Source organism: Pan paniscus, chromosome 5 (genome assembly GCF_029289425.2).
Source record: "Pan paniscus chromosome 5, NHGRI_mPanPan1-v2.0_pri, whole genome shotgun sequence".
Taxonomy (NCBI): domain Eukaryota; kingdom Metazoa; phylum Chordata; class Mammalia; order Primates; family Hominidae; genus Pan; species Pan paniscus.
The window spans coordinates 93,802,649-93,816,267 of record NC_073254.2 but is presented as its reverse complement, the minus strand read 5'-3'; the positions used below and the strand labels follow the sequence as shown (position 1 = coordinate 93,816,267).

At 37.2% G+C, this 13,619-nt stretch overlaps 1 protein-coding gene across 1 annotated transcript in view; it reads right to left on the bottom strand.

Moving 5' to 3' along the window:
• Window positions 1-13,619, bottom strand: part of CD109 (CD109 molecule) — a 136,567-nt gene that overhangs the window by 43,148 nt on the left and 79,800 nt on the right. The window contains exons 16-21 of the mRNA XM_034962387.3: window positions 7,077-7,151; window positions 6,272-6,332; window positions 4,821-4,962; window positions 3,753-3,870; window positions 2,100-2,213; window positions 114-332 (exon numbers count right to left, since the gene is read on the bottom strand). Of these exons, the coding sequence (XP_034818278.3) occupies window positions 114-332; window positions 2,100-2,213; window positions 3,753-3,870; window positions 4,821-4,962; window positions 6,272-6,332; window positions 7,077-7,151 (729 nt within the window). The remainder of the gene's footprint in view (window positions 1-113; window positions 333-2,099; window positions 2,214-3,752; window positions 3,871-4,820; window positions 4,963-6,271; window positions 6,333-7,076; window positions 7,152-13,619) is intronic.

The following is a 13,619-nucleotide window of genomic DNA, read 5'->3' as shown; positions in this document are numbered from 1 at the left end:
AAAGAAGATGACCTACTAGATATGCCAACAAATTTAACCAAGAGAAAAAAACCTTCTGCTTCCTTTTTAATTACGTATTTCCATTTCATTTCTTTCAGACATCAAATATTTACCTTTACTAAAATCATCTGGGTGATAGCATCAGAAGCAGTGGGTGAAAGAGCTGTGACTGTGATAGGAATTTCTCCCAGATGTGTTGGCCTGATGGGAAAAAGAACAGTTGCCCCATCCTCACTGGGAACCAGAAGGGTCTGCTGGTGGCCTGTGGCATTTATTTCACTTGAAGTCATTAGAATATCAAATTTGTCACTTTTCTCAATGATTACCTTAACCTGAAAGAAAAAAATAAATCAAAGCTTTTGTATAATAGATGCTCTTCAGTAAGGTGCTCTTTTATCACCAGTTTAAGTACTGTCAAATCTGTGAGGCTCAAGACTAGAGAAAAGATGAGACAAAGATTCGACCAAGGAGAGTATCAAAGAGTATCAGGAAAAACTTCATTTCTTTTCTATGCTTTCCCCTCAACCTCAAGATACATGGGGAAAGGGCGATCTTCAGCCCCATTTCTAGTCCTCCCACTAACTTTAAATTCTCTCACTATCTGAAGCCATTAGATGGTAAGGATGTGCACAGAAAGGCTATTTCATATATTGATATTACTACCAGCTTGATTTAACTATGTCATCCTGGAACATACTGGTCTCATTAGAAAAATTTGAAGAAAATAGCATGAAATGTTACTGAATTTATTGAAGTCTCTGTAAAAAATTATTCCAAGGAAAGTACAACTCAGATATTAGTCCTGAAGCATATCTTGGTTGTAAACTTTTGTAAATTATCCCAAAGTTGCAAGTCTCATCAATAATAGCATTTCTCTAGGCCTTACATTTTATGAATTATTTTCCCGTTGATGTTTTCATCTGCTTCTCAAGGTATCTTTTGTGGGTGTAATAATTATCATTTCCATTTTACAGATGAGGAAACTACAATTAAGTCATTTGCTGGTAAGTGGTAGATTAAACATTGAATCCAGGTCTTTAGACTCTAGATCTTTTGCTTGTTACATGGTACCATGATAACTGGGTTAAAAAGTAAAATTAAAAAATTAAAAAAATTTACTTCCCACTTTGTCAGCCAAATATGCCAATAAAAAGCTTAAAAAATTAAAATTTAAATTAAAAAAAATTATATATAAAGTGCCTAAAGATATCATGTCATTTTCATCCATGTAATAAAGTTAATTACGTATCTCTACTTATTCTGGGGGAAGAAAAATCAGTCACTTGGTTAACATACTGTGGGCACAACACAAACAGTGAACCTAATTCCTGCCTCCCAGGGAAATGACTAGCTAAGGAGATACAAGGTACGTGAATCCAATAGTGAATCCTTGAAAATATAAACATGGGGGCTACAAACATAACAGAATGGCAGTTGGGCGCAGTGGCTCATGCCTGTAATGCCAGCACTTTGGGAGGCCAAGGCAGGCAGATCACTTGAGGCCAGGAGTTCAAGACCCGCCTGGCCAACATGGCAACACTCTGTCTCTATGAAAAACACAAAAATTAGCTGGGCGTGGTGGTGCACCCTTGTAATCCCAGCTATTCGGAGGCTGAGGCAGGAGAATCACTTGAACCTGTGAGGCGGAAGTTGCAGTGAGCCGAGATCACGCCACTGCACTCCAGCCTGGGCAACAGAGCAAGACCATGTCTCAAAAAAAAAAAAAAAAAAAAAACTGCAGTGGGCACAGAGTGGCAGTGAGAAGTGGCCACACATTCTAGATGTGGGGAAAACCAGGGGAAAATGCAGGGAGGCAGGAAAGAGAAAGGCATGCTTCAGAGACAATAAGGAACTTACATGGCAAAAGAGGAAAACCTATGCTGAAAATTCAAGGAGGTAATGTGTAGACATGCTAATGATATCCTTAGACATTAATTAGCAGAAGAAATCACTGACAAGACATGTCTATTTTCAGCCTCCCAGAAATGTATAAAGTGCTTAGAATCCCAAATGCCCAGATACTACACAACCCAATCCCTTCATGCTACCTCGATTTTCTCCTGTAGTGTAAATGATCAACAAAAGCTTGAACACATTACCTCAGTGGCATCTTTCAAATAATTGAATATAGTTATTTCCAAAGCAAATTCTTCACCTCTGATAACAGAGTAGGGAAGATTCAAAAAAATGAAAAATGGTTGGAAGGCTTGGAGCTGGAAAGAACACAACGAGTACATATTTTTATTCAGGTCAAAATTCTTCACATTTTATGCAATTAAATGCAATCTTTATAAAACCTGTGAAGCTTTTAACTTCAGCTAGAAATGTCAACTTGCTATCAACAGAAAGCAAACAGCAACTTATCACAAATGAATGACGGCAAATTGACTTGATTTATGTTACTTAACATAATAATTGCTATACTTTATTAAGTGCCTTATAGCAACCAAGCACTTCACATAAATTATTTTGTTTGGTTATTACAACCCCATAAGGTTACTGTTAGTCTCCTAGTTTATAGAAAAGAAAATTAAATTTTTGAGATTTTTGTAACTAGTACAAATTCATATTGCTGGCAAGTAGAGGAGCCAGAACTAGAACCCAGCCTGTCTAATCCCGAAGCAATTTGCTCTTCTTTCATGCTGTATTGACTCCACCAATCTGCTTTAAAAGCCCTGCCAAATCCAACAGCCCCTGTTCTAGTGTGGGACATCTGAATACATGTGCTTCCTGACTAAATTTAAAGAGGAAATTGGAAATTATTTCTAAAACATATATATGATTTATTTTTACATACAGATGAGAAAATGTGTGGGACATCTGAATATATGTGCTTCCTCCTCAGTGATCCAATTCTGATATTGTTGGCCAAGTCCTACAGAAAAGGCCAAGCCCCATCCCTGCATCTAAAGCTAAACCTGGATTAGTTTAGGCCAGTGGTTTTGCTGGCAGCAGTAACTCCCTTTAGAGTTTATCTGCACATTTGTGAAGGTGTCTTAGATTGTCACCATGACTCGAAGGTGCTATAGGTAGTTAGTGGGTGACAGTCTGCAATACTCAGGACAGTCCCAGACAATGAAAAATTGCCCCATGTTCCTAATGATTCTTGAATGTCCCTTCAGACATTCATGTTGCTGAATTGTCTGTTTATAATGGCCTGAGCTTACAATCTAATTCCAATTTCTATATAAACCCAAAGCATTTTTCAATCTACACTGTATTTTTCATGAATACGATTATTTTGTAAATCAAAATTACATTTCAATTTCAAATGAGACAATTCAGGCCACTCATGGTCATTATATTCCTCCTGCCAGTGACTGGCTTAGGAAACAATATATGATGCAATTCGACCAAAAGACATGATGGAATATTGGCTAGGGAACATCTTGAGAAGTTCTGTTCATTCTTGAAGAGGACAAATAGAAAGACTCACTCTCTCTCTCCTCTCCTCTTTCTCTCTCTCTCTTTCTTTCTCTCTCTTCTGGCCTTTGGAGATGGTTAGTTCAGGTCAATAATAAACTTTTCTACCCAAATCTTAGTATGGACTTTGCACATTTAGCAGTTTATATAGCTATATATAGCTCACATTCTTAAATATAAAACAGATAAAAACCAAAAGACAAAGCCAAGGAATCTCTAAGCTGTGATAAACATTATAAGCAGTCATTTAAAAAACAAAAATTGAGGAGCTGATGCTGTATTAGCTTAATGTCACCGTAACACTGATAAGCAGCTCTTTAATACAATACCTCCGCTGGAGTAGTTGTTAGTCCAAGACCCAGGTCCTCAGAGATCACAAAACCAGTAGCCACCCAAGAAGTGATAGAATCAGGTACAGTTACTTCAAATTCTTGGTAAATCCTGGAACTGAAGTCACGATAATAAATATAAACATCACAAAACCAAGAACTGATACATTTTGAAATAAGCCAAAATAATCTAAACTATTTTTGGAAGAATTTCAGTTTTTCCTATTGTTTACATATCTGAATTTAAAACCATTTAAAAGGTTTAAGTATAAAACAGTAAATCCCAACTTTTCAAAGAATAGGTCATCATAAGGTCATAATACTGCATATTGATCCATATTCTAATAAAATCTTCCTGCAGAATTTACATCTTCAGAATAAACATTATTTTTTCACAAATTTTTTATAGATAATAAATACACATTTTCAAATTTAACTCCAATTTTTTCTCTAAATTTGCAGAAGTTTTTCTCTGTATCCCTGTCAATGCTGTTATTTGTTTCCTTGATATTTCACTCATGTGTTAACTCAAGTATCTTTAAACAGCTGACTATAAAATACTATGTGGATTTCATGATTTACCTGCTCAATTATCAGGCCAGGTAGTACGGGGTTTATCAGCCAAGCTGAATTCCTTCCACCACCCATGCCCCTTCTCCCTGTGACTCCTGGGAATGCTTTGTGAGGAGCAGGGTTCAGTTAGCGGCACTGCCAGGGGTCACAGGAGGTAATCATGAGTGCTTCCCATCCTGTGACAACAAATGTACTCCCAGCAATTTTTCTTCAACAAGAATCATGAGACTTCAAGGAAGTCAAAATCACCCTTCAGTTAAAAAAAAAAAAAAGGCCTATCTTCTCATTGATGAGACCTTCCTGCCATAATTTATGTGTGGCTTTATCAAAAAGTGTATTTAGATTCAATAAATATCATTTCCTAAAAAATCCTTTTGGTCTACTTAGTTCTTAGTTACACTATGTTTGTACTTAAACATTAGAAAGCGGACAAAGCTTATTTAAAACAAACACTAAACAAAATATGTATGGGCAAAGAATTTTATAAATTTTTACCCCATGTTGGTGTCTAGCCAAATCCAAGTCTCTGGAAAATGCTTTCGGACATGTGGACTGCTACCCAAAGAAAAGTCATGAATATCTACGATATGTCCTTCATTTTCCTCCATAAACCTCTCAGCATATTCTGCCTTGTCATCTATAAATAAACATTGACAGTAGTTAGAAAAACAGTCACTAGAGAGAATGAATTGTAAACTCCACATACAAAATGAATGTCAATCACTTGAGGTGTCCAGAGACATAATGTGCCAGTGAGAGTATCAGGTTCCTTCTATTACAGTGAAAAGGTAGAAGAAGGTTTTCAGAAAAGGTAAAGGATACAGTAAGTATTACTGGCAATAGAATGGGTATTACAGTGGGCATCAAGAAGGATTCAATATGTAAAAAAGAACAATGATGGGTAAAAACTGAGACTGAAAAATGGAAAAACATGCTTGGAAGATTGTCTAGGATAGAGGGTTATATGAGGAAAGCTAAATGTACCACGTCTTTAATATAGAGAGATCATAATGACTTCATAACATCTTCAAGACTATAAAATTATCTTTTAAGTTTCAGGACAGAGGATCAGGTGTCCTGTTGGGGCAAGAACCAGCCCAAAGAGACCCTGGGGCTTAGCATGGAATAACAGAATACCTGACAGAAACAGGGAATTCAGGGATAGAAACTGTGACAGTTCTAGAAGCCTTTCAAGATGATGTTAGTATAACTTAACCTGAAAGAAAAGAGAATCCCTTCTAAGGTTAACCATTCTAATTTATACATTCATACATTTCCTTCAGTCAAAACATTTTATGACGTCTTTCTAAAAGCACACTTATTATTACTTGGCAGTCAACTCTATGCAATTCAAGAAACTAGGATGTACAGATATAATCCTGCCCAGGAAGAACTCAGATTGATGAGGGGTGTGTGTGTGTGTCTGCGTGTGTGTGTGTCTATGTCTCTGTGTGTGTGTGTGTCTGTGTCTATGTCTGTGTGTGTGTGTGTGTGTGTGTGTGTGTGTGTGTGTGTGTACCAGAATACTTTATGGCATGATGGCATCTGGGCTATTTTCTAGGTGAACATCAAAAAGCTGGAGTACAAAAATATTTCAAAAATATGTTGCTCCTTTTAAATAATTCCAAAAGAATAGGACAGTTTGTGATACAAATCAGAAGAAAAGCAGCTTCCAGTATGTCCAAAAATATAACTACCTCAAAGAATTACCTAGAGAAAAAGGAAAGCATTCACTTCAAATATCTAGACAGGAGCTCAGATGAACATTCCATGTCATGGCCCAGATGTACTTCTAAGTACATTAAACTCCAAACATTTTGGGAGAAGAGAACAAAAAAATGAAAATCACAATCTCTATGTTCATCTAAAAAATATCCATACCTATATAAGTAATGTTGAATATCACGTGAAAGACAAATACAAGCATGTCGCCATGTATTACTTACAAACACCATCAATATAATCCTTCGTGAGGTTTGCATCTGTCAATACCCAGAGTCCACATTCCTAAAAAGAATAATTTTAATTTTCTTTTAAAACACAAGTTTAAGTGCTCACTAAATTATCAAGGCAGTCTCCCAAACTCCTGACTCACTTGTGCTCATTTTTGAGAGCTTAGGTATACACATGCACATACATTCGACCTTTCTGTTTCTCACTCACACACACACACGCATACACACATCAACCTTTCTCACTCAAACACACACATGCACACGCACATCAATCTTTCTCACTCAAACACACAGACACATACGCATACACACATCGATCTTTCTCAAACACATACACATGCACATACACATTGATCTTTCTCAAACACACATACACACATCAATCTTACACACACACACATACACACACACACACAATTGCATAAGAGCCATTTCAAAGTCAAGGAAATATATATAAAATATATTTAAATATATATAAAATATATTTAAATATACATAAAATATATTTATATATTATATATATACATAAAATATATTTATATGGAAATACATATACACAAAGGAAAAATTATTTGTTTAATGTCAATTCCATTAACTTTTCCAATGGTGAATTGTTCCATTTGCTTTTAAAACTGGAAAAATGATTATCTTTTCATTTCAAATTATACTTACATAAGACTGCGCTTCAGTGACACATTTAATAAAAGGTTAACATCTCAAAATGATCACTAATTCTGAAAGGGTTTGCAATAGTAAAAAATATTAATATCTTTTCAATATAGCAAGCAAAACATACCTGAAAGACTGCAAAAGAATTCATGAACATGCCTAAATAATATCCTGTGTTATAAAGTTCCAACTCATGGACCACCTAAGGAGAAGATAACATATACGGAATGAATGGATTCATAACAACTTTCCACACTTCTTCCAAGTAACTTAGATAAGACTTAGCCTTCATGTTTATCAACTTTGAAAATGACACAAATTTAGGAGTAATGAATATGTAATTGCTTTGTTCATCAGTCAGTCAGCCAAAATTACATTTCTTACTTACACTTACTTTTTTACTCTGTTCAGCAATCCAGAGTTCCTAAGAAGTCTGGACTTGAGTTCTGCCAGGGAGAACTTAGATGTTACTGTTTGACAAGACCAACAGGCAGAGGTCAGCATTAAAAATGACCCACACTTTTGGCAGAGATAAACAGGTTAACTTTGTTGGAGATTAATATAAACTCTGCAAAATGTCAGTGACCTAAATTTACAAAAAAAAAAAAAACTGAAGAGGCAATTTACAAAAGTAGAAATATAAGTTATTAATAAGCAGAAAAATATTCAGCCTCACTGATAATCAAAGCAATGCAAATGACAACATCCATGAGATACAGTTTTTTCAAAAATGAGATATTTGCATGTACCCCATTAGCAATGCTTTTTTTTTTAAGAATAGTACTAATTGCTAGCAAGAGTGGGTAAAACAGGCTAAAAGAGTAAAACTGTCAGATCCTCAAAAAATTAACATAGAATTAGAATATGACCCAGTAATTCCACTCCTAGGTATACACACAAAAGGACTGAAAACAGTAACTCCAAGAGATACTTGTATGCCACCGTTCATTGCAGCAATAGTTACAATAGCCAAAAAGGTGGAAATAACCTGTGTCCATCAGCAGAAAAATGGATAAACAAAATGTGGTATATATACACAACACAATATTAGTCAGCCATAAAAAGAAATGAAGCTCTGAGGCTAGGTGCGGTGGCTCACACCTGTAATCCCAGCACTTTGGGAGGCCGAGGCGGGCGGATCATGAAGTCAGGAGTTTGAGACCAGCCTAGCCAACATAGTGAAACCCCGTCTCTACTAAAAATACAAAAAATTAGCTGGGCGTAGTGGTGGGCGCCTGTAGTACCAACTACTCGGGAGGCTGAGGAAGGAGAATGGTTTGAACCCGGGAGGCGGAGGTTGCAGTGAGCCAAGATCGCGCTATTGCACTCCAGCCTGGGTAACAGAGCAAGACTCCGTCTCAAAAAAAAAAAAAAGAAATGAAGCTCTGATACATGCTACAACATGGAAGAATCTTGAAAACACTGTGCTAAGTGAAATAAGCCAGACACAAAAGGGCAAATATTATATAAATGTGAAATATCTAGAATAGGTAAATTCATAAAGACAGAAGTAGACTAGAGGTTCCCAAGGGCTGTGGGGAAGGGGAAATGAGTAGTTATTGCTTAATGATTACAGAGTCTCTGTCTGGAGCCATGAAAATGTTTTGGAAATATTGGCGATGGTCATATAATATTGTGAAGTAATTAATGTCACTGAATTAAACACTTTAGGTAAAAATAGCAAATTTTATTTTATATATATTTAACTTCAATAAAAATCAAGTATTATACCTTTTTAGGTAATAATTTTGATACTTCTCCCTAAAAATTTACATTAACCAGACAAATTAAGACAAAGTCAGAATTAAAAATCACAAAAAAAACTAAGTTGAAAAAAACACATTCCAGCATAAAATTAAACACCTGCAACCACTATTTCTGCAACGCTAACAACAACCACGGCTGCATCCACAGTAAGCAACTAGAACAGGCACCAATAAGAAAACAATAAAATAAGAAAAAAAATTCATAATGTGTCAAGAAGCTGGCAAGTAGACAAGGGAGCCAGAGCCAGGCATATTGGAGAGAAAAGGCTACAGTTCCATGACTCCAACTCTGTCACAAAATACGAATACATGAAGATTTGCTTCCGCTCTTGCTCAGACACCAATTCAAGAAGCAGCATCTAAACAGCGGTTATCAGCACAAGACAAGAATGCCCTCTCTCACCGCTCCTATTCAATATAGTACTAGAAGTTCTGGCCAGGGCAATCAGGCAAAAGAAAGAAAGAAAAAATGAAACAAAGGGCATCCAAATAGGAAGAGAGGAAGTCAAACTATCCCTGTTTGCAGATGACATAATCCTATATCTAGAAAACCCCATAGTCTCAGCCCAAAAGTTTCTTAAACCGATAAACAACTTCAGGAAAGCCTCGATGTGTGAAAATCACTAGCATTCCTATACACCAACAACACACAGCAGAGAGCCAAATCAGAAATAAACTCCCATTCACAACTGCCACAGAAAGATAAAATACTTAAGAACACAGACAACTAGGGAGGTAAAAGATCTCTACAAGGAGAACTACAAACCACTGCTCAAAGAAATCATAGATGAACAAACCAATGGGAAAACATCCCAAGCTCATGAATAGGAAGAATCAATATTGTTAAAATGGCCATACTGCCCAAAGCAATTTATGTATTCAATGCCATTCCTATTAAACTACTACATTCTTCACAGAACTAGAGAAAAGTATTTTAAAATTTATATGGAACCAAAAAAGAGCTCGTATAGCCAAGACAATCCTAAGCAAAAAGAACAAAGCTGGAGGCATCATGCTACCAGAGTTCAAACTGTACTACAAGGCTATAGTAACCAAAACAGCATGGTACTCACACAAAAACAGACACATAGACCAATGGAACAGAATAGAGAACCCAGAAATAAGACTGTACATCTACAACTATCTGATCTTCAACAAATCTGACAAAAACAAGCAATGGGGAAAGGATTCCCTATTCAATAAATGGTGCTGGGAGAGCTGGCTAGCCATACGCAGAAGACTGAAACTGGACCCCTTCCTTACATCATATACAAAAATTAACGAAAGATGGATTAAAAACTTATATGTAAAACCCAAAACTATAAAAACCCTGGAAGACAACCTAGGCAATATCATTCAGGACATAGGAACAGCCAAAGATTTCAAAAGCAATTGCAACAAAAGCAAAAATTGACAAATGGGATCAAATTAAATGAAAGAGATCTGCACAGCGAAAGAAACTATCAACACAGTAAACAACCTACAAAATGGGAGAAAATTTTTCCAAACTGTGCATCTGACAAAGATCTAATATCCAGCATCTATAAGGAACTTAAACAAATTTACAAGAAAAAAAAATTTTTTTAAGCCAGCGAAGGGGCCAGGCACAGTGGCTCATGCCTCTAATCCCAGCACTTTGGGAGGCCAAGGTAGGCAGATCACCTGAGGTCAAGAGTTTTTGAGACCAGCCTGACCAACATGAAGAAACCCCGTCTCTACTAAAAAATACAAAATTAGCCAAGCATGGTGGCACATGCCTGTAATTCCAGCTACTTGGGAGGCTGAAGCAGGAGAATCACTTGAACCTGGGAGGTGGAGGTTGCAGTGACCCGAGATCATACCACTGCACTCCAGCGTGGGCAACAAGGGGGAAACTCCATCTCAAAAAAATAAAAAATGGGCAAAGGATATGAACAGACACTTTTCAAAAGAAGTCATACATGCATACATGAGGCCTACAATCATATGAGAAAAAGCTCAGCATCACTGATCATTAGAGAAATGCAAATCAGAACCATAAGGAGGCCACCAGGCACAGTGCTCACATCTGTAACCCCAGCACTTTGGGAGGCCAAAGCAGGAGGATCACTTGAGATCAGGAGTTTGAAACCAGCCTGTCCAACATGGTGAAACCCTGTCTCTATTAAAATACAAAAATCAGCTGGGTATGGTGGCTCACGCCTGTAATCCCAGCTACTTGGGAGGCTGAGGCAGGAGAATCACTTGAACCCAGGAGGTGAAGGTTGCAGTGAGCCAAGATCATGTCACTGCACTCCAGCCTGGGTGACAGATCAAGGCTCTGTCAAAAAAAAAAAAAAAAAAAAGGCCACTTGCGTGGTGGCTCACGCCTGCAATCCCAGCATTTTAGGAGGCCGAGGCAGATGGATCACAAGGTCAGGAGTTTGAGACCAACCAGGCCAACATGGTGAAACCCCTTCTCTACTAAAAAAATTTAAAAATTAGCCAGGCGTGGAGGCGACACCTGTAGTCCCAGCTACTCGGGAGGCTGAGGCAGGAGAATTACTTGAACCTGGGAGGCAGAGGTTGCAGTGAGCCGAGATCACACCACTGCACTCCAGCCTGAGCAACAGAGTGAGACTTTGTCTCAAAAAAATAAAATAAAATAAAAACACACAATGAGATACCATCTCACACCAGTCAGAATGGATAGCTATCATTTAAAAGTCAAAAAAATAACAGATGCTGGAGAGGTTGTAGAGAAAAGGAACACTTATACACTGTTGGTAGGAGTGTTAATTAATTCAGCCATTGTACAAGACAATGTGACAATTCCTCAAAGACAAGACAGAAACACCATTTCAATACTAGCGATCCCATTATTGGGTATATATCCAAAGGAATATAAATAATTCTATTATAAAGATGTATGCATGCATATGTTCATTGCAGCACTATTCACAAAAGCAAAGACATGGAATCAAACTAAATGTCCATCAATGATAGACTGGATAAAGAAAATGTGGTACATGTACACCATGGAATACTAGGCAGCCATAAAGAACAAGATCATCTCCTTTGCAGGTACGTGGATGGAGCTGGAGGTCATTATCCTTAGCAAACTAACTCAGGAACAGAAAACCAAATACCACATGTTCTCACTTATAAGTGGGAGTTAAATGATGAGAACACATGGACACATAGAGAGGAACAACACACAGTAGGGATTGTCAGAGGGTGGAGGGTGGGAGAAGGGAGAGGATCATGAAAAATAACTAATGGGTACTGGACTTCATACCTGAGTAATGAAATAATCTATACAACAAATCCCTATGACACAAGTTTGCCTATGTAACAAACCTGCACATGTACCCCTGAACTTAAAAGTTTAAATAAATAAATAGATAAACAAATGATGGTTACAGGGGCGAGGGGGAAAGGAAGAAGAAAATGGGAATATAGAGGTCAAGGGATACAAAATAGCAGATATGTGGGATGAAAAAATGCAGTTATATAATCTACAACATGAGAGATATAGTTAATAGAATTGTATGATATTTGGAGTTTTCATTAAATCGATTTTAACTGCTTTTGTCACAAAAATGTAGCTATGCAAAATGATAAATATGTAAATTTGCTTCACTACAGTAACCATTATACTGCCTATATGTATTCCATAACCTCATGTATACACAATAATCTTATATATACATATATACATATATATACACACATAACCTCAAATATACACAATAAAATTTATTTAAAAAAAAGCAAAAGCTGCATCTATCTCATAAAGAAATCTTCCTGTTCTCACTGGCTCAATAAACAAAGCACTGTCAAAGCTGCGGCATAGGCTAACGACAAGAAGGCTAATGTCTAAAAATTATTCCTGGAAGATCCACATACTTAAATTATTCCAAGGCATTCAAGAGGCTATTGACAACACATATAAATTTAACAAAAAAAAAAAAAAGAAGCCAAAGCAGTCTACTATGACAGGATCCTCACTCCCTCCTCCAGAACCAACTGGAGAAACAATAAAAGCAAGCAGAAAACTTTAACGTGCACAATGAGAAAACCCCAGGAAGAGTGGTGGACATCTTGAATTGGTCTTGGGAGAAAGTGCATCGCTTCAGTCTAAGGCAGAAGGCAGCTAGACGCAGCAGCAGACATAGTCAGAAAACAGGCTGGAGGAGAGGTTTTTAAACTTTGCTCTTATTTCCCTCCAGGGGGTAGCCTCAGGACACACAGTCCTGGCAACTTCACTGCCAAAATCAACAGCAGTAGCAGCTCAGACTGCCTGTGCAAGTATCCAAAAGATAATACCAGGTCAGCACCTCTGCCTTTCTAGTGTGGGAAAGTGAGGAAAACACGCAGACAGACCCATGTCCCTCAAGCATTCACTCTTCCTCTCCTCCTCCTCCAAACCCTCAGGGCTGGTGAATCATAACCTCAGGAGACCTTCTCTTACTGGTGCTCTTTTCCCCAAGGGTTTAAGAGTGAAACACTGAATAGAGGCAAGCAGCAGAAAGGATCAAGAGTAATTCTCTAGTCCATGAGGCTAGTCTTCTCCCCTCAGGAGGGGGTCATAGGACTTACACAGATTGGAACCTGATGCTCAGCCTTCCCCAATAGATATTATCAGAGGATCTGCCAAATCAGCTAGACTTCCAAAGAGTATAAATACTGTAGAAGTAAGACATCCAACTAGACAACATATAGCATGTGACACAAAATTACTGAAAAGTTCAATTCAATAATTTAAAATACACATAGCAAATATACACAAGGAGATAATGGGAAATATCAGAATATAAAACAAAAACAAGAAACAAAGGGAAAATAATAGATATTAAAAACATAATAGCTGACATAAAAGACACAATATGAGAGATTAAAGTAGATTAAAATACAGCTAATGAATGATCACTAAGCTGAGTCGA